Raw genomic sequence first — 23213 nt, 5'->3', positions numbered from 1 at the left:
AATACCTACAATATTTAGATAAATGAGGGAGGGGGGGGGGGGGTACAGCAATATCAGAGATCTGCTTCTCCAATGACTTTGTCACCCTCTAGCGGAGGAGTCAAACAGCAAGCAAATACATTTAGCTTTTTCAATACTTTTACTTCTACTCCACTACATCTCAGTCAGAGACAAATATAATGAGTACTTTTACTTTAGTTACTTAAAGTACATTTTGATGTCAATACTTTTGTACTTTTACTCAAGTAAATTTAGGACTTTTACTTGTAACCAAGTATTTCTCATAGTATTTCTACATTGATTTCAGTATTGAATAGACATATATATCTATTCAATAAATCAGTATCAATACCATGGTATTGATACTTTTACTTAAGATGAATTGAATATGAAGGAACCTAATGGTAGTAATGGAAACAAGCCAGCCATAGTGCTTTCTTGGGTTATAATTCCTCTTAGCAGACGTTGCATGATTGAACTGTACTTTTCTGTGCTTTCCCCCCTTCCTTGTATTCAAATTCAATCAATCAAACCAGTCAAACTTACATGCGGTAAGTACAGTAGGTACTCTTTCCACCACTTGTGGGCGCTCGTTTGCAAAGCAATCATACCTCCAATGTGCTGATGACACCATGACACCACAGACACGTGACTGCATCCCTGTGCCGACTTCTTCCTGGTTCAGTTTTTATGTTGTCCTTTTACTCAATGTCTAGTCATTACTAGTCTTAACGTGTTATTGTTTGTTTCTAACCGCGTTTCTTTTCATGCGAGATGTACGTATCGCGTCACTGTATGAAGGCCTTGTGGAGATCTGTTACGCCAACACCTTTTAATTGTGCTATAGTTTCATCTTCTCTGTGTAAAATACCGTTAACTCATCGGGTGAGCGCCCGGGGGCTCATAATACAGACAAGAGCACACAGCAGGACTGCGCAGACTAGTGAGTGAAATTAAACCAATTCGTCTTTATATACTTACTTTGCAACCATGCAATGGCAATTACTAATTTGAGTTCCACACACGTACCATTTCAGCCTCTCAGATCCAACTATTTACACTCTTGTTGTTATGGCTCACCATAATCTCACCATAAACTTGCTTCACCTAATCGCCTGCTGCACCTATATTAACATAATTTTGTTCACTGGGTTTGCTTTAGTTTGCTTCTTATCCTGATTGAGGCCAGCACTGGGAGGTGTGGAAAGTGAAGTCTTATCTCACAATGTTATCTTCCTCCCAAGGAAAATTAGTACGGAATGGAGAGGAGAAGAAAACAGTGGTAGGTGTCTCTATTCCTTGGATTATTGTTTTTAATATACATTTAAATGGCTGGATTTCTTGACACGATCCATTTATGCTTTTATAAAAAAAATGACATTTACATTTAGAGAATCCATGTCTGTGTTTTTTCAGATCTGTATAGAGGGCAACATTGCCAGTGGAAAGACCACATGTCTGGAGTATTTCAGTAAAACTAGCAATATAGAGGTAAGACAAAGGCAAGGATCACATTCTGATGATAAAACTTTGCAGTTGTCAAAAACACAACAGGGAAATCTCATAAAAACTGTTTTGTTTTGTTATTGTGATGCTGTTACTGTAGTTTGCATCCATCCCATACCTCTTAACCAGTGCATTATCGTCATATATATTCACAGTAAATAATGCCTTGGGTATTGCTACTTTTGGTGTAAGCTTTGCAGCTACATTGCGTATGCAATGGTATAGACTTCAATTCTTTGTTTTGCTTAATGCAAAGTATGACATCTAATATTTTTGTCTTTGCTAAACATTAAATAATGTAAACATATCAATGCCATATTTTACCCCATTGTGCAATTTTACTAAGGATATTAATGTGATCTGGCATAATATAGCCAATACTGATAATTTAAAATAGACCTTGAATCTCAGCTCCAATCTTATAGATCACACCCAAGACATGAATGAGATTAAAAGATACCATGGCTGCCATGTTTTGGATACTGTGGAACAAAATTATGTTAAGTAATTATACTGTACTGTACTGTACAGCTGTTACCTGCCCCTTTTGACAACCATGGAACAATTATTATCAGACAAACAAAATGCTTAAATGAGTTAGATATAGTTTTCTTCTATATTAATTTATTTCTTCTTCCATGCTCCTTTCTTGTCCTATATTACACCAGGTCTTAACAGAGCCAATTTCTAAATGGAGGAACGTCAGAGGACACAACCCTTTGGTACTGTATGAATTCACTGTCAGATAGATATTATTATTATTGTTAATAATAATAATTCTTCAGTATACATTTATTTTTCTATAAAAAAGCTCTTCATAGGTTCAAAGTGACAGATCTGAACCCTAATGGACCCATCCCAGTTACAGGCTACTGAGTCTATTATATCATGCAATCTAGCAGCTACTTCACAGCCTACAATAACTGTACATTATGTGACTAAATCACTACATTATATGCAGACTGCAATGACTATTGGCTCATGGGCATTTTTGTCTCTATAGTGAAGTGATGAAAACCATCATCGAGTAGTGTAATATCTTGTCAAGTTAGCTTCCACATGTGGCCATTTTGTATTAGCCATCCTGAGAAGTCGCCCTATCAAATTTCCAGTGAGCCCCTGTCCCGTTGAGTAGCTATGTTATGTTATTTTTCTCTCTGTATCCTCCAGGGACTGATGTACCAGGATCCTACACGATGGGGCATCACATTACAATCATATATACAACTGACAATGCTAGACAGACACCTGTCGGCCATCGTAAGTCTCTGAATACCTTTCAACAATCGCATCTCTCTCACGCAGGTGCACACATGCGTCAGAGGAAGGATAGATTAAATAATGATGTTTATTGGTGATGCTAGCTAGCTGTGGTACTGCATGTTTTCTCTTTGTTTCTAGAATGATCCTGTGAGGATGATGGAGAGGTCCATCTTCAGTGCCAAGTACATCTTCGTGGAAAACCTCTTTAAAAGGTCATTTTGGGAATTCAATAAAATAATGGCTAATGGGATTCTATGCCCAGTACAACGTTTAATATTTATTGGCTTTCATTTATAGTAGCAAATCTTTCTTAGCATACCGACTTCAAATTACACATTTATGCCAACTTGCATCTTCCCTCCCCAACTGCATCTTCCCTCCCTTCAGTGTCACATAAGTCCTTTTCACGTTTGACACACTTTTTCAATTTAGAAGGCCTGAAGTAGATTTTCTGAACCCATCTCCTGTGTTTTTCAGTGGGAAGATGCCTGAGGTGGACTATGCCGTTCTCAGCGAGTGGTTTGATTGGATCGTGACTAACATATCTATTCCTGTTGATCTGATTGGTGAGAATGCAGCAGAAAGCTTACATGTGAAACCCCGATAGAGGCCTTTCATGGAGTATGTATGCATACTCGTACATACAAGCTCAACTCATGATTCTTGTAGTCTACTATTCTTGTAGTCTACTATTTTCAGTGCACAACATCATCATGGCCATTTATCCTCCATGTTGGAAGAAACAAAGTTTATTACTGGTTACATACAGCCATGCTGAAAGAAATGACTAGAAACACTCTGTGCAAGGCCTCTATTGACTGTTTTCAACATGGGTTCACTTGTAGATTTTTGTTTCTGTCTACAGTAGAAACAGGGCAGGTACCTTGTTTTTACATGTTTCATAATTTTATTTCCTAAAGGAATGCAGTCTTTTGTTTTATTTTTTTATCAAATGTTTTTTATTTTAAGACAAATCACAATAAGACACGTTAACATCATAAATGACTTAAAGAAAACAAAACACATAACAGCAAAAGCAAGGAACACAAAAACAAAAACAAACAATCCCACCCACCCCTCCCCCCCCCGAGACCAAAGATGCCACAAAATGTCATTACTCCTACTACTGTGCAATGGAAACAAAAAATAAATAAATAATGATAATAATAATAATGATGATTAAACCATGCCCTTAACCAAATCTGCAATACCAGACCAAATCTCAATGTTTTCCTCTTTTGCACCATGTAATCTTGCTGTAGACATTTCTAGATAAATGATATCCATAAAGGTCAAAGCCCATTGGCGAAATGACAATGTATGAGGCGGTTTCCAGTGCGAAGCAACCATCTTCTTTGCGGCCGTTACGCCAGCAAAGAAGACACGAATACGGGTGTTATTTAATGGCAACTGTGATACATCATTTAACTAGAAAAAGTGCCCTTCTGGGCACAGGTCTCCACCAGGTTATCCACAGATCCGTGCAGTTAGAGGTAAAAACACTTTTCGGCCAGTTATAGCGCCACCTTGAGGCTGAGTTGAAATTGTTCATGTGGCATTTTGTCCTGGGCCTAGTGGGAATGTGGGTGCACAATTTGACGGAAATCACGCGATGTGTTCATGATTTGCAGCATTTTGTTTGAAACTGAGCACTCCTGTGAACTTTGGAAGCCAATCTTAACCAATCAGGATGGAGTCTGAGAAATCTGAAAGACCGGTTTAGGTCTAGAGAGACTGTGTACCAATTTGCGTGATGTTTGGACAAAATCTGTAGGTGTACTGTGCAAAAACTTGTTTTGCACAAAGCGGCCTCCTGGTGGCGCTATAACAGGCCGTTCTGGAAAGTTTGGGGCAGAGGTTCATCGTTGGCATCCAGGGAGTGTGTGTACCAATTTGCGTGATGTTTGGACAAAATCTGTAGGTGTACTGTGCAAAAACTTGTTTTGCACAAAGCGGCCTCCTGGTGGCGCTATAACAGGCCGTTCTGGAAAGTTTGGGGCAGAGATTCATCGTTGGCATCCAGGGAGTGTGTGTGCAAAATTTGCCATCGACCGGGTTAACGGTGGCCGAGATTAGCTGTTCACGGACACACGGACGGACACACAAACGGACGGACGGAGTGCAAAACATACTCTCCCCACATGCCTTCGGCCTGGTGGAGACAATAAGAATAGAGATGGGGAGGGTGTGATGTTAACTTGTAGAATAGTCGAAAGGTTAGTAGCAACCAAATTCCAAAATGTGAGGACAGTATGCAGTCCTTTTTTTTCAAACTAGAGAACCAATTTCATTGTGAGCTTTTAGATCAGCTAGTCTGACTTTTTCTTTTGTCACGTGCATGAGGGTATGCACGTGACAACATCATCATACCCGGAAGTTATGCAGGAATGCCTACTGAAATGGCAAAAAAACGATTTTCTGGCATTGACTTCCATCCATCCAAACTGAAAAGTCCTATCTGACTGCATTAAACAACGTTAAACTCACTGTGCTACTCTATTTGCCACCATCTATGCATGCATATTTCCCTCTATTGACCCTCATATCATTTTTCTCCATCTTTCTTGCTCTCCAGTTTACCTCCAAAGTTCTCCTGAGACCTGCTATGAGAGGCTAAAACAGAGATGCAGGGAGGAGGAGAAAGTCATTCCTCTGGTGAGACCAATCACATAGCTGCTAATGTGTGCTATGTTATGATGTTAATGGGAAAAGTCTGGTTGGGTTATTAGATACATATGTCTAGGTTATTAGATACGTATATGTAAGGTGCTGTAGTTTATTAAATACGTAAGTCAACTACTATCAATTTCAGTCCATTTGTCACAAACGCCAACTTACAGAGGATCTGTCTCACTGTGTGTGTGTGTGTGTGTGTGTGTGTGTGTGTGTGTGTGTCTATCTGCCCAGGAGTATTTAGAGTCTATCCACCAGCTGTATGAAGACTGGCTAATCAACCGCACTTCCTTTGCACTTCCTGCTCCTGTCTTAGTGAGTAACTGATAGCAGGGCTTGTGGGGTGGGACATTTTGTATAGTCTTTTTTTTTTAGTAAAGATAATGTCTAAATAGTATAACATACATTCATGAATCCACTTGCTGACCGGCTGTCAGTATTGAGCAATTTTTTATAGGGGTTTCTTGTGACCCTACCATTAACATTAACAATATAAGGCAAAAATGTCAAACTTATGGGCCTGGGCTGTCAATCTCGCATCAGGGCCCGTGGGACATTCCCTCTGCCACTGGGCAAGTGGCTATGGCTGTTTTTAGCCCAAGGAGTTTTTTGTGCAAAACTATTGCTTGGAATGGATTCAGAATCATGAAAACCCCCTAGTTTCAGTAGTTTGACAAGTCACATGCTACTTAAAGCATAAGGAGCATAGGATGTTAATGGTAGGGTCACAAGAAAAACATTGCTCAATACCAACAGCCAGTCAGCAAGTAGATTCATGAACGTATGTATATAGACAATATTTTAGGCCAATAAAAAAATACTATATACCAAATTTCCCACTTTAAACAAAATAATCCTGTCGGCTGCTGGACTATACCTTCTGCTGTGCTTCATACTTCTTAACTTTCATGTTGCCACTTAAACCTCACTCTTATTTGCAAACGACTCCATCCCACTGCATAGAAGAGTGAAAACATTGAAATTATCACTTATTTTAACTATGCAGTTTCTGATAGAATGTAAAGTGAGAAATAGGCCATACATTTGCTCAATCTTGAGTAATTCCGCATGTACAGTACATAACATGTAGGCGCAAGCCACGCAACCACCAAATGTAATGTATGTATGTGATGTTTTTTTTATCACATTAATGATGATAATAATTTATACCCTGATGACCCTCATGAAAATCAAATTCCCTCCTAATTATTTGATCTGTGTCACCTCTGTGTTAATATCACATCTTGGTTGCGTGAACATTGCAAAAAGCCTCTGTTGTGAGTGACTAAGATTATTATAATTCTTTTGCAAAAGTAGCAGATCAACAAACTCAAAACGCTACACTTTTTGAGCTTGTGGATCTGAAACTTTTGGTGCTTTTGTGTGACACTAGTGTAGTATGAAAAAGAATGGAGCTAAGAGGTTTCTGCCCGACGGCAGCTTAATGCCTTCTAAAGCTTTTTTTTTACAGTTTTCTGAAAAACATAAATCTAAAACTACACGGTTGCTTTCCAGGTCTGAATGCTTTCAGCCTAATAATTGAATACAATAATGGTGTATCTCTCCTCCATTCAGGTCATACCTGCTGACCATGACCTTCAGAAGATGATTCACCAGTTTGAGGAGAACAGAGACAAGATTCTAGCAGCCAATCACATCTGATACACACAAACAGTGTGTGCTCTGGAAAGAACATTATTTATTTATTTTATATAGTGAGTCTGGCCATTATTTTTCAGGTCAATAATACAAAATATCTCTTGTTTGTTTACCTTTAGATTTTCAAAAAGGACAAATAATCTGAATCATGGCTTTTCATTGCGTTATGTTTTCTCCAGACTCAATTTTAAACTTGTCATGTGACTAAAAACGCAATTTAGACAACAATCATGTTTATGACTGCATTAATATAGTAAATGTTTTGCTATCAATATCAGCACTTGAAGTTGCCCCCATGAGGCATTAAAACAAGATTTTCTGTACCTGTGAAAATACTGTAGTAGTGCAGTAATAATGGGACCATCATCTTGACATTTTTTTTAAACTTTAATCTGTTCCAATGTTCCGGAATACATATAACCATGTTGTATGATTATTTGCTATTATGTAGGATTGTAAGGGAGTCGCTAGTGCGTCGACAAATAATGCACTCCCGCGTCCAGCTTCCCTGTCGCAAACGTGGTCAATTGTGTTTATTTGAAAGCCCAGTCGAGCTGGATGCCTCGTAGAGGATTTCAAACCGATAGTAGTCTCTACGTAGTGGTGAACAGGAACTTTACCCCTGAGACCTAAGTACAACTTCTGTCACTGAATGTACCCTATTACTTCTTATATGTTCTGGACCAAAGTAGCCATGTATGCCATTGGTATAGTTTCCATGGCTAACCAGGATTTACTACAGGGTTAAGCATGGATTACTCATTATTTGTATCCATTGAGATGGACTATCAGTTTATCCTCAGACATGAATAAACTTAAACGAACTTGTATGTAAAGAGTAGTATGGCTTACTGTAATCCTATTGCCAATGTTCGGGTCTTTTTCTATTGCACAAGATAAAACAAAATCATTCCCAAATAGAAGCTAATGGGAACTACACTTTTTTCTTAGTAGTAAACTGTGTTCCTTTTAGTAGATTTGAAAATGATCTGATGCTAATATAGAAATCCTAGAATTCGATATTGTTTGAATAAAGTCAATTTACTGCTTGGATGGACTGAAGCAATTTAAATTACACTATCTGCAATTTCTGCATTGTAAAATATTGCTGCTAAATAAATTCCAATGTCAATTTACTGTTTGGATGGACTGAAGCTATCTAATGAACACATCAAACTATCACAGGATTTGGTTTATTCTAAGTAATGTGTAAGGGAGTGGATCTCACATCAGAGTTGGCCCACACCCCCACAGATCTTAAGGCCAGCTTGCCTTTGTAAAACATATCACTTCAGACATCATTAGCAGGAGGCACAGAACATAAGGCACTTTGCACAATGCACATACAAAATCAGGTCTCAGTCAAAATACAGCAGTGGATCTGAAACACAATCCAGAAATAAAATCTTAAAATACTCAATACATTCAAAATGTCACCCGTATAACCTTAAGCACAAAGACTTAAGATCTTTCTCCTGAGAATAGTGCCACATCACCTTGCCATCAACAAAAGGTGCTATAACAAGCATTATGGCAATATTCAGTCTAATAGGCTGTCATGAGTAAAAATCCATGAAGACATACAAACTGTCAATAGGTTCAACACATTCCATACATATAGTTGACTGAATTATACATATGAATTATATAAATAGTCCATGACTTTGTGGTGGTGATTTGTGCCCGTTTCCGCTTTCTCCTCCACCACCAGTTCCCTCTTCTTCCTTACAGCTTTGACAGTCGGTGATGTTGCAGGTGATCACTGCAGAGGGGTGACACAGTATTGGCTGGTTCCCCTCTCTCGGTCCACCCTGACCTGGATAAGAGCCATCATCATCTTCATCAACGCTCTCCTCGAACGAATACCGGACGTTCTGTAGGGCTGGCACATTGTCCTCTTCATCCTTCTTGCCTGTTCTCTTTTTTTCTTCATTCTTTGTCTCCCGATCTCTTCTCCTTGATGCTTTTTTCCCTTGGTGGATGTGACCTATTCTCTGTGCAAGATCTTCCTCTTCTGTGGAACTCATGGAGGGTTGCTCTTTGCTGGACAATACACTCTTTGGCAGACCTGCAGCAGACAGAATATGGACATTTAAATTAAAAGGTGAAACTTATTTTCCTTTTTGCACAGGCACAAAATGTTGATTTGTATGTACAGTAATACAAAATTGATTATTTTTGTGTCACAAAGCCAGTATGCATATGAAAACAACACAACCTAAAACGTGCTATTTAAACGATTCAGTTGCTTAATATTTACACAAAATGTAACCCCACTTGCCAGATGTTACAGATGTCACTCTCCCTAACCACACCAAAGGGTCGACTCGAGACGGTTTTAGCGTTGTCCCTGCGGTGTGATATGTCCTTCCCTAGCGATTCAACGCATGGAATTCAATGGCCCAAACCACACCAAAGGGTCGAGATGGTTTTAGCGTTAACTAATTGCAACCGTTAGGCTTTAAAGCCTATACTTCGTCGAATAAAAAAAAACTTAAAAAAAAACCTGTAACTATGAATTTGACTTTACCTCCTGAAGACTGGTCCCCTATCCTTGCTACAGCCCTGGGAAGAGGCTCTGGTCTGTGATCTTCAAACTTCAGAGTCTTGTCTTCTGAGGTCTGTGCCTGTGTTGCTCTCAGTGTAATGTGCATAGAAATGGCAGCAGGACCACTAAGATCACTTTCAGAAGAGACACCAACAGTTCTGCTTTTATCACTGCTGCTGGTGGTATCACCACCAGCTCTGCTTTTATCACTGCTGCTGGTGGTATCACCACTACTACTACTATTTTTCCTATCAACACTTGCAACTTGGTTGCCTGCTTTGCAGCCATCGGCATTAATGTTGCTGTGCATTTTACTTGCTTTGCTGTCACTTCTACTAGTCGTGGTAGTTGTGGTAACATTATTACCAGTTACATTATCAGCTTCATCAACACTAGCAGCTTTGACATCATTACCATGATCGCTACTACTGATGTTGGCAGTCTTACTACCGCTACCCTTACTATCAGTCTCCACAGTAACAGCTTTAATACTGTTACTGCTGCTGCTGCTTCCTGTGCGTGTTTTGTTTCGTAGAAGAGGTCGACCCCTGATGGCCAGGTCAGGGTAGTTCCTCTGCATCTCCAAGATGGATCTGTCCTCGTTGAGTAAATGCCTGGTGGAGGACATTGCTGCAGATCCCTGTCGCCACCTAGGTTTGACTTTAGGCTTCGCCTCCAGAGAGAGAGGTACCTGGAAAACACAAACACAATATCTGTTTATAATATGCATTACTTATCATGTTTATTCTGTGATATTACATCATTTCCATTGTACTGCATATAATATCACTATCGCATAATAAACACATTTCTGTGAGCTCATTCTTTTTGGTGGAAGCTACAGTGTTGTGAATAGAAAGTAAATATCCACTAATATTCTACATGCTTCAAAAGAGGACCTTTTCCATGGCATTACTCCTGTTTTCATATATGGTTCATAACAACATACTGTATAAAATGACACCCACCCTTGATGTTTCCTGTATCCCTCCATTGTTTAAAGGAGTAGTTCACCCCCCAAAAATACTGTTGTTTTTTCCCCGTCACATTCCTAAGCAAGCCAACTCGGCCATAAAATTATTGGCTAAGGAATGTGACAAAGACAAATCCATAAATTTGGGTTGTGTAATTTATAGAAAATAAGTAATTGTTTGGGTGAACACAATAGAACGTGTTTTACTTATTTATTTGTAAATGTATTTATATGTTCTCACACCTGTGAGGCCTGGTTGGGCTCTTCCTCGTCAACCTCTTCCTCGTTCTCCTCCTCCTCCTCCATCTCCTCTTCCTCTCCTATCTGGTCGTTCTCTTGTCCAGCTGTTGTTGTCGTCTCTGAAGGCAGTCCTAAGGACTCTACGGTGTGGCTGCCACCATGATGCCTGGCTCTCCTCTGAAGAATCTCTACCCAGTCCTGCCATGTCAATTTAACAATGGTTATGATGTGACTCAGACAAGGCGGGCACACAGACAGGCAGATCCAGTTTTAAAATCGGGGGAAAGCATCGGTGTCATTTTAGATTGTATAGATATAGCAACAGTTTTCAGAAAACTCTTTGGATTTAGAACAGTGGTTTAGAACAGTGGTTCTCAAACATAGCAGATATACATACGTACAAGCTCACGTGTATAAGCTTGTACATCTGCTATTTATGAAAAGTCTTGAAAGTGTTTTAAAAAATCACACCCGTGTGAAGTGAGGGGCGCTAATATATTAAAGTCTAACTCATGTTGATTAGGTGATGTAATGGTGATGTAAAACAAAACGGTGCCAACACAGACATTAAACGCCATTAACAATAAAGAGACAATATGACGTAAACGACACATCTTCTCTTCTGGGGGTCCCTGGCAGGAAACCAGATGGGGAGTCTGTGGGCCAAATAATACATATCAATTTGGAAGTCCTTGGCAAGAAAAGGGTTTGAGAACTACTGATTTAGAAAGCATTTTCAGTATGGGCCTCAGGTCTCAATGGGCTAAGGCCCCAAGTTACCTTACCTGTGGTCCTTGTTGAGCCTGCTCTGTGAGACTCAGGATGTGCTGACATTCCAGCCGGGCCAACAGCAGCTCAAAGCCCAGTGCCATAGCTCTGTCAGGATCAGCCTCCTCACTGAGTCTGTACTGGCTGCTGGTCCTACAGCAAAACACAATGTAACTGCACTAGACTGCATGGTACCAGTGTTGATTTAGTTTTAGTCATAGTCTTTTGAATATACATTTTAATTTAGTTCTAGTTTCGTATCTGAAATGTTTTAGTGTTAAGTGCAGTCTTTCACATGACAGATTTCTTCAAAGGCTGGGTGTAATTAACTTTGTCCTACCTTTGTTTTGTGTCTGTATCAGGCAGATAGCCTATTAAAGCCAGGACTGACTGGATGGTGGAGTTGCTGAGAACAGCCAGGAGACTGTAGACAAATGCGCCTGTACAGGTCTGACAGAGACAAACGGCATGATGAAAGAAAGCTGTCTGCTATGAGTAGAAAATGAATTCCTCTGGTTTATGACCAGAGGAATTCAATGCTTCCAGTAAACATGCAGGAAGTGTCAAACATTGGCCAGCAAGTAAGAGATAAGATAAAACTATAGACAGCCTACATTATGATGCAGCCTACAATAATCTTGCATTTTAACTGCAACATTTTAAAGTGATAATCATCACATTATGCATCATCATTAATTTCAATCCAATATCCAAAATAGATATCCAATCTATACTGTCTACATTACAAGGCTATACAAAATAATCACTTCTACCAAGAAAAAAAAAGAAAGGAATAGAAGGAAAGAATGAAACAAAACAAAAACGTTCGACAATTAAATAACAAATGACCGGCATTTGAAAACTTAAGTTATAGTTACTTTATTGAATTTGATTACAAAACAAACATTTACCACTATTTCAAAGTTATAGCCTACCTATAAATTATAGGTAGGCTATAACTTTGAGACTATAGGCTATAATCTCACAGTTGTGAGCTTGATCTGCTATTTTCAAAGGCTTTTTAGACATAACAGAATAGTTAACTTGTGAAATGGGACATTCTGCATAATGAGTAGGCCTATAACAAAACAAAAAAGTTCGACAAATAAATAGCTTGATGATCGAACCTTTATGGTCTTGAATTCTTTCTTCCACGGATAGAGGAAAAGGTTGACGCAGAGCCGCTCCAGGACTTCTGCCGCTTTGATGAAGCCCTTCAAGTATCCCCTACAGTCTCTGGCAGCGGCAGCTTCACTTATTCCCTCGCAGACGATCCGATAGAAGGGCAAAGTTTCGAATCTTTCCCTCGATTCGGTTTCTTCCGACAGCAAAAACTGCACAGCTTTCGTTATCAGCCGGGCGTCATTACAAACTTTCCCGTGACCCTCGCTCCAAGTGTGACTGTAATATTTGATATAATCTTCTAAAATCTCTTTGCGAGACATGACCATCCCCGGCTGTTCGTCGCCCCCCTCCGAGTCCGCCGGTCCGTTTTTCATCGTTGTATCAGAGAGAATGCGTCGGTTCTGTATTATAAAAGCATGCCGAATCAATGAGGAAGTGAATGCAAGTGTGGGTGTACTGTTAATGTGACAACATTATGAGAAGAATGCTGTTTGACGAGGCGACTCCTCCTGTAATATTAGTTCTGTCAGTAGATGGTGGTAGAGAGCTGTTGTTATGACAAAGGCCTACACAAGACGTATAAGTGCAGTCATTATAAATGTACCTACTACTAGTAATAATACAGTCACCTCCTAAATCGTTATTTCCATCCCTAGCCTTTGGCCTGGCAGAGGGAACAATACCCAATTTATTTCCTTACACCCAGAATTCCTTCTATATAGCCACACCAAATTTAAATCAATATTATAGAAATGATAAACAGCAAATACAGTTCACAGTCAAGAAATGACAGCATTTCTTCCAAGTCTTTGTTCCCTTCTCTCTTCCTCGCCTAATTGTAAACTCAGTGGCCTGAAAGCAATGCATTATCATGTTTGAGTAGTGTCTTCAACTAGAGCAGTGGTTCCCAAACCTTTTAGCTCAAGGCCCAAAAGAGAAATGAGGCGTTTGCCCGGCCGGGCGGACCCACAAACAATGTGTGGGTCCGCAACCCACAAATTGGTCCCGACCCAGTGTTTGGGAAGCAGTGAATTAGAGCGCAGTCTGATTATTTTGCTTGAAATGCATGAATGTGTTAAAAAGTGGCTAGCCTAATGAGACTGGGCGATGCAAGAGAAGTACTCCTGGATGTCTTGGATAGTAAAGTCCATGGTGATTTCAAATTCAGGATAACAGCGGCCAATCAGGTCTTCAAAGTGCTTGTATTTACGGATGAACTCCTGCTCCATGGAGCACCACACTACCTGCAGAAGACCCTCCTCTTCACACAGATGTTTGCCCACCTTCTTGTGCAGGTTTTTGAGGCCTTTCTTCACCTCCTTGCCTGGGTACTTCTTGATCACCTTCCGCAGCTCCTGGTTGGTATGCTGGTAGCTCACCTCGTCATGAATCCCCTGTGCCTTAGCCCCTTCAAAGAAGTGATTGAGTTTATCCAGAGGCTGGCCCAGGGAACTGATGACATAGGACTGTAGGTGGTCTGTGTACTTGCACTTCGCCTCGCGCCTCTCACTCTCCAGAGAGATGATCTTCAGACGAGACAGAGTTGAGAAGATGCGGTGAAAGTTCTCCATCATCACCACATCCCGCGGTGTCCTCTGGCTTTCATTGGCTACCTTCTCCACATTCATGAAGACAGCCTTAATGAGTTTGATGTAAGCAATGTCCACATCTCCCTGGCCCTCCGTGTTAAGGAAGATTGTTTCAGCAAATTTGGTGAACTCCTCAAACCCTGTGACGAAAGGCAGAATTCCCACCTTGCTTTTCTTGGAAATTTTCACCTCTTCCATTTGTCTGATCTGACCAGAAATGCATTTGTCAAAGTTCCTCTTGACAGTGACATGGACATTTCTCAGCGTGAGGCTGAGGTATGAAGCAGGGTTCACATTCTCAGCCATCCACACGTGGTGATTCATCTTCACCAGCATGTACAGCGAGTGAAAGCTGTCGATCTTGACAGCCAGGGCGATGAAGTTGTTGAGCTCTGGCTCAATGCTTTGGAAGATCTTGTTCATCAGACATACTATGTCCATCTCTGATGACAGGGAATGTCTGTATTCTCTCTGAGGAATACACCTAGACTGCACCACTCCATCCAATTCCTCCATTTCTGACTGAGTGAGGGGCGATGATATTGCTGGATGCTGCGGCAGCTTGAAGAAGTCGCTGATGAAGTCTTGTTCTGCGAGACACAGCGCATACAGCTCACTGAGGATCTGCTCAAGTATCTTGTCAAACTTTGTGTGTTCGGCTACATCTATCTCAGACGAGGAGGACTGAGAACATCTGCTGCTGGTGTCCTGCACTGCTAAATTGTTGAGACTGGACGTCGAGCCTGTCAGCTTCTCAGAGCTGCCATGGCTTTCCGTTTCTTGTTTGAGTGCACCCTGTGTCTTTGAAAGTGTGGCAAACTTGACTCTTGCCTCCTTGGTAGTACTCGCCATCTTTATCTTGGCGACCTCAAAGAAATATTTGATTTCCCGTTCATATAATCTGGTCATGTAGTCTACATAGGTCCTAGACAGGCCTTCATACTTCTCACAGTGTGTGTTCTTGAGCCATTCCATGAGCTTAGCGTAGCGCAGCAAGTCTCTGTGGAGAGGGCTGTGTTTTGGCAGGGTGAGCCCAATGGTGTGGTGGGACATGGTGGAGCTCTGGCAGTGGCCCTGGTGAACAAACACATTATTGAGGTGATTGGTGAGTCTTTGGGCAAAGGTGTCTCTCAGTTCGCTGAACAGATCCTGCTGTTGTGTCACAGCCATCAGTTTGTCATGGCCTGGCTGGAGAGCAATGCTCATGCGCTGCAACAGAGCTTCAGAGGCGTTGATGCAGGCCTCGATGCCTTTAGGGGAGGACAGGTCTCCCTCCCGTAATGCCATGACGTGTTCCTTTGATAGGTCCATGTAGTTCACCAGGAACTGGATCTCCTCCAGCAGCTTGCTGCTGTTGGTGTTGAGGCGGTTGCTCAGGGACATCTGATCCATCTGATCCTTGATGTTCTGCAACATCTCATCATAGCTGCTCAGCTTGCCCTCGATGGTGTCCACCTTGGCCAGCGCCTCATCCAGGATCTGCATCAGGCTGTTCACCTGGTTATCTGATGCTGTGATGGACTCAATGATGGCCCCATCTAGCACCTGCAGCTCGCTGGTAAGCTTTCCGGCGAAAGCCTCTGCATTGGAGATGGCGCACTCACACATCTCCATCATGCTCTCGATGTCCTTCTCCTCGCATGCGTTCAGCTGTTGGTAGTCATCCAGAGAGCCCTTGTCGCCCCCAGCAACACTTTGACTCTTGCTGCTTAGTATAGACTCCTCCTCAATCAGGTGAGAACTGACGTTCACAAACTCCACCTTCTTCTTCAAGTAACTCTGACTGAGCTTCCAGATGCAAGAGATGAAGGCGTCCTTCTCAGCTGTGCTGCTGGCCACCCAACGGTAGACCTTATCAAAATGAAGATTAAAATCTGGGGTTTCCTTGCTTGAATCTATGGAATCCACTGTCGTCAGGCCCTGAAGCTCCCAGGCCATATGTCGCTTATAGAAGTCCCCTTCGTCAGACTTCTTCACCATAACCACCTTAGCCAGGACAGGCCTCTCTGTTGTAACTGTAGCACACAAGAAGCGGCTCTTCTTCTTTCCTGCCTTGCAAACATTAACAATGCTGAGCAGGCACTCATTGTTGGGTGTGAAGATGTCCCTCTGGAGGGCATCCTTGATGGCTGTTATGATGGATGCTTTACTTTCCATGGCAGAGATAAATACCTTGTTCTTGAAATGTGCTTATATAAAAACGTCCCTCGCCTTGGTCTCGTCGTAAACATTAAACTCAGGATTGAAAGTGATAGACCACACCTTCTTGTAGAACACTTAGTTAAATGTAAAATTAGGAATAAAAATATGAATTCTGAGGGTCAGCTCATGTTCCTCTGAAGCGTATATGAGGCATAATCAGACTACTAGCTGTCATCTGTGTTGAATGAACATAAGCTGCTCCTGCAGCAGCTTTTATATGACGTCACCCATGACATCTACCACATAGTTCAGACCTTTTGATTGGTCGATAATATTTCGACCAACCTCTTCAAAGATGAGTCTGATGACGGTTATGGCTCTCTGGAGAAGCCATCTTTACAGCCAAAGAGGATCCCCAGATTCTCCACCCCTGAAGTCTGTGACTATGTGCTTTCTATGAACAACAAAGACAGAGTTTGAACATACTGTACATAGCAAAATAACTATACACACACAGACACACACACACACACACACACACACACACACCCCTAATACCACAAACAAGGCTCTCCAAACACAGACTGCTGGTTCTTGCCTCAGAGCGCAGGGCACTGAGAGACAATATGGAGAAGAAAAGGCTTCTAAAAGCACAGAGGTGAAACTGGAAACCAGAGGTGCTGCTTTGGAGCTTTTCATCATGAACAGGACGTGACATCTTTGTTGTTTTTAGTGCAATTCACATATTGTACACAATTGTAAATACCGGTAGTTAAAAACTGACCTTCCTCCACTCAATCATTTTCAGTAATGTTTTTTCAAATGTCATGTAGTAAATCAGTTAATTTGTAATCCGTTTTTGTATATATTGTATATAGTTAAAATTATTTTTGTTTCACGATCATTAAATATAAAACCAACGTTTTGGAGTCTTAGTTAATTTATTCACATTAATATCCCAACATAATTCATATAATATTAATGTAAGATCTAAGGTACAAGCGATCACTGTGCTGTCATATTAGAAGTACTGCCAGTATTAGGGTCAAATATAATTGACAGTGACCAATGTGCCTCCATTTGGAATTATCGAAATTAAATAGTAAATATATATAAATGTGTAATGCCATAACTGAATGAGTAACGATGCCGTCTGAGAAACAAGGTTTGTAGTTAGGATTGGTAAATGCAGATAATACACTTCATGTGCAAAGAAGGCAGCTAACACAAATATCCCAGTGCCAAGATAAGGAAACAGCAAACTGACTTTCAAAGCTACATGCCATTATTAGACAAAGTTATGTTCCAAAGAGTTATGGAAGCCCAGGTTTCCTTGATGCTTGCTATCAGCTCTCCTTTATTTTGGGGTCTGGTGCCCCTCATTTTCCTCTTGATAATACCCCATAGATTCTCAATGCACTGTGATGGCATGGGCATCAAACCAGGTTGTGGTGCTTCTGGCGGAAGCTGCAAGATGAAATCTGCATCTCCATACAGATCCTCAGCAGAAGGAATCATGAAGTCCTCTAAAACATTCTGGTAGACTGTTGTGGTGACCTGCGGTAATTGCGGTGACTGACCGCAGTGTCATGATTTGGGGTGCAATGTCCAGTGCAGGTGTTCGTAAATTCTGCTTTCTTAAATCCAAGGTCACCGCAACAGTCTACCATGAATGTTTTAAACTGAGCACTTATGACGTAAATTGTTTGCCAGCCAAGTCTATGGACTTTAAGGTCTGTTACAATTACTTTCTCGTGAAACGCTAGTTTTCCTGGACTGATAAGGAATAATTCAATCACCACCAAAAGTAGCTTGCGTTAACTGTCAAGGATGAAAGGTTTCCCAATTGCCTAAAGCATTGGTATTAGGAAATACCAATGCTGCTCTTCCACAGAAATCTAATATAAAATAGTAGTTATATTCATCCCTGTAAGATTCCTACATCTTAGTATAAAATGAGAACACATCTAACAAGGTGAATGACATTCACAGCTCAAAAAACTTGAACGTGTATTTTTATCAACCAATGTTTAATCAAGGTTCTCATTGATTTTAGCAGTTTTCCATATTTAATACAAATATTTTCACACAAAAACAAAAATGAATATTTTTTTAAAGGTAAAGCCAAGCAGAGAATACAATTGAACTTGGTTGCCATTGTATGAATCTTCATAACATAAGACAGTAAAAGTCTGAAGGCAGACAAAATATTCGCATATATTTTAATTATACTGTGATTCCGGCAGTTGCCTTACCTTACCAGATTGTGTTTTATTTATTTGAATTAAGGAATACAATTTTGTTGTGAAACTCATTCTCTGGCAGTGGCATGATTTGGTTCACCAATGCTAAAGGTGAAACATGTACATGTACAGACACATACTCATCCCTATCCTATCAGGCCATCACCATGGTTGTACTTCTTTGTCAGAGACAAATTTTCCATGGGGCTGTGTGGCTCCTGGGGCCAGTAGGGACAGGTAGACTGGAGTTACAGCGCCCTCGTCTGGTGACTTGGGAGCTTTAGAACCAGCCATGTCTGTTCTCACCCATCCTGGACAACAGGCATTCAAAAGTATCTGCAATATCAAAAATAAAAAATAAATATGAGCGTAAAGTGCAGCGAGAGAATATTTTGTTAGTTAATTTAAAGCTGTATTTCAGGGCTTACCTGGTCACCTGGTCTCTCTTTAGACAGCCGGCGGGCCAGGATCATTGACAGAGCCTGTAAAATGTAAGCAGGCATCTATGGTTTCTTATTGATTGATTGATTGAAATATTTATTAACAGTTTGTAGAATTTACAGTACATTTTAAGCACAAACTCAATACAAAGACTGTTAACTGTGAGTGGACGACCCAATTAAGCATTACACTTGTTTACAACAGGGTCCACATTGTTCAATTCATCAATTCATCAATTCATCTTACACTTTTATCCCATGATTTTGTAACCCATTTTTTCACCCGGTGCAAAACCTCTCAGGATTTCCATTTTATTGCAGACAATCTGGCATGCGTAGCCAATCTGGCATGCTTAGCCAGTCTGGCATGCTTAAGCATAATGATGTTTCACAATATTCAAGGCAGCCATTGGATTCTATTAATATCAGTACAGTATGAAAATCTAATTGAAGAGACTTGAATCTTTCTTGAGATAAGGTAATTCAAAAATGTATGGTGCCTTTGTTTTTCTGTTGTAATGCATTTTAAAGAACACAACTCAAACATCCATTACTTCTTAAGTACACACTTATTATATGGTTAGCACTGACTTGGTTGTTCAGTCATTTGAATGCCTTTGGAGAAAATGTGAACCAATATTAAATAAAGAAATCACCCCGTGTGAAGTGAGGGGCACTGTTATCATCATATACATCACATAACGTGCTCAGCCAATCAAATCATCACAAATGTAATTCCGGCCAATCACAATTTGCGTCTTCACTTTTCTGTCCTCACTTTTGTCTTCGATGTTTGCGTTTACACAAACACGAAAAGCTGGGCATAGGAGGGGCTAGTGCCCCTCAAAAATAACTGGAAAATAGTCAATGCATGATACATAATCTTAGCCTGGATTCCAGCCTGATTCGCTGGGTTCCGTGGATCTGTTTTGTCACTCGTAGCGAGTGAAATATAATTTAATATGGGAACACATTTCGACACAAAAAATGTATTCAATTGGTTACAATCTGTACACTCATTTGAATGTTAAATTAAGCCATTAAGACCAGAGGCCGATTATACGGATGCCTTGCCTTCAAAATCAGTAGATCTCACACTTTCAAGATTTTTCAAAAATGTAAAATCAAATAGCAGATGTACAAGCTCGCAGCACGGCACGAAGAGGCGCGTTGCGAGCTTGAATACATCTGCTATTTTTTTAATAGCCAACGCAAAAATAGAAAAATGACACAGATGCTTTCCCGGTTTTAATGGCTTAAAAACAGAGTATGTTTCCGTGTACACACCCACCTTTACACTAATTATAATAACAGTTAGATCATACCGTTAGTCCGGTCTTAGACACTCCGTATGCGGTTTCGGGCCAGCCCCCTGCCTTGTGCTCGGCCTTCTTGGTCAGCTGGACAAAGCTCTGCATCATTCCCACCAGCTCGTCCTCCGTCAGGTCCTCACTGCGGAGACGCTCCTGGAGGGCGGGGCTACACTGGTTCAGGGCGCGAGAGCCCACGAAGCTGGAGACGTTCACCACACGACCTATACAAATGCACGCATTAAAAATAAACACATACATGTCGTCCCAATGGTTGCGGGGACCCCCCCACACGGTACAGTTGCACCGCACACTTCACACAGGAGTGATTTATTTTTTAATGGTACAGCAAGATGCCAGGATTGTGGCTCTTTTGGAGCTGGAACTTTGGGGGGTTAGAGGGGTGGGTGCGTAGCGTTACTCCGACATCCCAATAGTCCAACATTACTAACCCTACCCCTAACTGCATGTGGAATCCACGCGTGAGTCTTAACCAGCCACGTATGTCGGACTAACGGGACGTCATACCCCCCTAGAGGGGTAACAACATACACTCTTTTTGTATGCTTTTGTTTACTGACCTGTATGCGATTTGGAACATAGTACCAATAAAGAAACACATACATAATAACATAATACATTGTCGTACCTCCGGGTTTGATGAGCGCCATGAAGTGAGTCAACATGTCCCTGGTGGCAAAGAAGTTGGTCTTCAGAGTCACCTCGGCCTGCACGTCAAATGGATCAGTGGCTGCAGCTACAGATACAGAAGACACGACGCAACAAGACAAGACAGGGAATGAGACATTTTCTGTCTTTCCTATTTGACAATTTCATTTCATTTTAATTTGGGATCGTAATGCCATTACGAAAGCTAAAATGATGATCAATCAGGCAACCTTTAAATGCTATCCCAGCGTTGTTGACGAGGACGTCCACTCCTCCATATTTGTCCTTGAAGTACGTGGCTGCAGTGGTAATGCTGTCCAGGTCATTGATGTCCAGCTGGTGAAACATAGACTTGTGTCCCTCTGAGGCCAGTGACTCCACCGCTGCCTGGCCACGCCCACTGGAAACCAGAAACAAGTCTCAATTTGCAGTCTGCATTTTCTCAGAAACATATTTCTCATAAAGAAAACAAATGTGCACGTAGATTCGTGGTTTTATTTCAGCAGAAACATGATTTGTGAAACTTGTGCTAGTGTCAACAAAAAATCAGGCCCCTGCCTAAATCAATTATTTTACACAATGTAGCCTCATATTTGATTAAATTAAATTATGTAAGCAGAGTTAGTGTCCTCTTTTTGGGTATTCAGAATGTGTCAGTGTTCAGTGGAATGTGACGATTACAGAATCATTGTGCCTTTATATTAAGTAATACCTGTCTCTGGCAGTGATATACACATCTCCCTGGAACTGCTGACAGAGTGCTCTGACTATGGCCAGGCCAATCCCCTTGTTACTGCCTGTTACCACAGCAACCCTGGTAGACATGGCTGCGAACAGAGAGAGGAGTCTGTTCCTCTGAAGGAGGAGAAATGAATGATCCCAGAGAGAGGACTGCATGCTGACAACCAATGGGAATGTTTACATATCAAAATCAAATAAAAATAAAGTTAACGTATACGTGTTGATGGCCCTGTGCTGCTCAATTAACACAAAGATCCAATTGGGAGTAGGAATCCTATGGTAGGAACTAGGAATGACCTGTGTGGTCAATCTAGCATTCAGACGGACCAGCCGCAGTCTCCCACACCCCTCTGTCATGTGCAAAAGTGTGTGTAAGTTCACCATGACTCAGCATTGTCAGCATTGCTCACAAATTACAATATGCTTATCCAGGGCGGGCATCTCATCAACAGATCTTACACGAAAGTTACACAATAATCCTGACTGAGCATTTTGATTGATTGATTGAAATATTTATTAACAGTTTGTAGAATTTACAGTACAATTTAAGCACAAACTCAATACAAAGACTGTCAACTGTGAGTGGACGACCCAATTAAGCATTACACTTGTTTACAACAGGGTCCACATTGTTCAATTCATCAAAAGCATATTAGATCCTGCATACTACAAAGTAATCACAGTGCTGTTAAGTAAGTCTCATTTCAATTAATTTATTCTGTGGACAAACTATAGTACTACCCATTTGATTCACATCAATTATCATCTCATGTAAATGTGCCAGATTTGTCCAAACTATTTCTATCTGCACTGCAGGTTGAAACGATTACAATTAAACAATTTCAAATGACATTGAATTGGATGAAATAAAGATAGCGTAACGATAATATGGCTATAGTTATAGCCACTTGGAAAGTACATGTTCTGCAACATTGCAAGATAGCTTTCAAACTGTGCTATTACATAAAGGCTACTAAAGCTTTGTCTCAAAATGTTCATGCTTATTCAATCCCTATGTCTATTTAAGTCTAGTTAAATAATGCAGCCTATTAATATGCAATCGAAAACTATAATTCCCAATCCTTACTTTAGAATAGCTCGTGTGCTGCTCGACGGGATGTTGTGACTGTGCGTGGTGCTCTGCTCTGGTGGGTGAAAAACCTCCTTTTGTGAAAAACTGGGGAAAAGCGAAAGCGATCGTACAGCAGACAGCAGATCTACAAGCCCACAACTCGTCGCGGCCGCGACGCGTTGTGGGCTTGTAGATCTGCTGTTTTCCGGGCAGAAGAGAAGGAAAATTTCGCGCACTGCGCAATGGGGCTGC

General features: G+C 41.0%; 4 protein-coding genes across 6 annotated transcripts; 1 reads left to right on the top strand and 3 right to left on the bottom strand.

The window, feature by feature from the left end:
• Window positions 1-732: 732 nt before the first annotated feature.
• On the top strand, window positions 733-8237 carry tk2 (thymidine kinase 2). 2 transcript variants are annotated; one of them, XM_083775262.1, is made up of 10 exons: window positions 733-943; window positions 1245-1282; window positions 1417-1491; window positions 2175-2228; window positions 2677-2766; window positions 2908-2981; window positions 3247-3335; window positions 5345-5424; window positions 5677-5757; window positions 7018-8237. In XM_083775262.1, the coding sequence occupies exons 1-10, from the start codon at window positions 775-777 to the stop codon at window positions 7102-7104; spliced, it is 837 nt and encodes a 278-aa protein (XP_083631388.1). In that variant the 5' UTR covers window positions 733-774; the 3' UTR covers window positions 7105-8237. The 2 variants fall into 2 exon arrangements, with proteins under 2 accessions (XP_083631388.1, XP_083631389.1); XM_083775263.1 differs by having other exon boundaries at window positions 816-943; window positions 1163-1282.
• A 112-nt stretch (window positions 8238-8349) lies between these two features.
• Window positions 8350-13143, bottom strand: LOC310866001 (uncharacterized protein). Its single transcript, XM_083775261.1, has 6 exons — window positions 12758-13143; window positions 11971-12080; window positions 11648-11783; window positions 10866-11060; window positions 9632-10340; window positions 8350-9169 (listed from the first exon to the last, which is right to left on the bottom strand). The coding sequence occupies exons 1-6, from the start codon at window positions 13127-13129 to the stop codon at window positions 8745-8747; spliced, it is 1947 nt and encodes a 648-aa protein (XP_083631387.1). The 5' UTR covers window positions 13130-13143; the 3' UTR covers window positions 8350-8744.
• Window positions 13144-13846: 703 nt separating this feature from the next.
• On the bottom strand, window positions 13847-16501 carry LOC310865825 (exocyst complex component 1-like; the record flags this gene model as incomplete). The annotated part of the gene is made up of 1 exon (XM_083775035.1): window positions 13847-16501. The coding sequence occupies one exon, from the start codon at window positions 16499-16501 to the stop codon at window positions 13847-13849; it is 2655 nt and encodes an 884-aa protein (XP_083631161.1).
• Window positions 16502-18532: 2031 nt separating this feature from the next.
• cbr1 (carbonyl reductase 1) lies at window positions 18533-23061 on the bottom strand. Of its 2 annotated transcripts, XM_083774196.1 has the most exons (7): window positions 22977-23061; window positions 21861-21975; window positions 21379-21548; window positions 21129-21236; window positions 20495-20703; window positions 19158-19211; window positions 18533-19065 (listed from the first exon to the last, which is right to left on the bottom strand). In XM_083774196.1, exons 2-7 carry the CDS (start codon window positions 21971-21973, stop codon window positions 18892-18894), a joined length of 828 nt encoding a protein of 275 aa, XP_083630322.1. In that variant the 5' UTR covers window positions 21974-21975; window positions 22977-23061; the 3' UTR covers window positions 18533-18891. The 2 variants fall into 2 exon arrangements, with proteins under 2 accessions (XP_083630322.1, XP_083630321.1); XM_083774195.1 differs by lacking the exon at window positions 22977-23061 and having other exon boundaries at window positions 21861-21989.
• Window positions 23062-23213: the final 152 nt, after the last annotated feature.

This window comes from Protomyctophum parallelum, assembly GCF_964188405.1.
Source record: "Protomyctophum parallelum genome assembly, chromosome: 10".
Lineage (NCBI taxonomy): Eukaryota > Metazoa > Chordata > Actinopteri > Myctophiformes > Myctophidae > Protomyctophum > Protomyctophum parallelum.
Note: the sequence above shows the minus strand (reverse complement) of the source record. Positions and strands in the feature narration are given on the sequence as shown.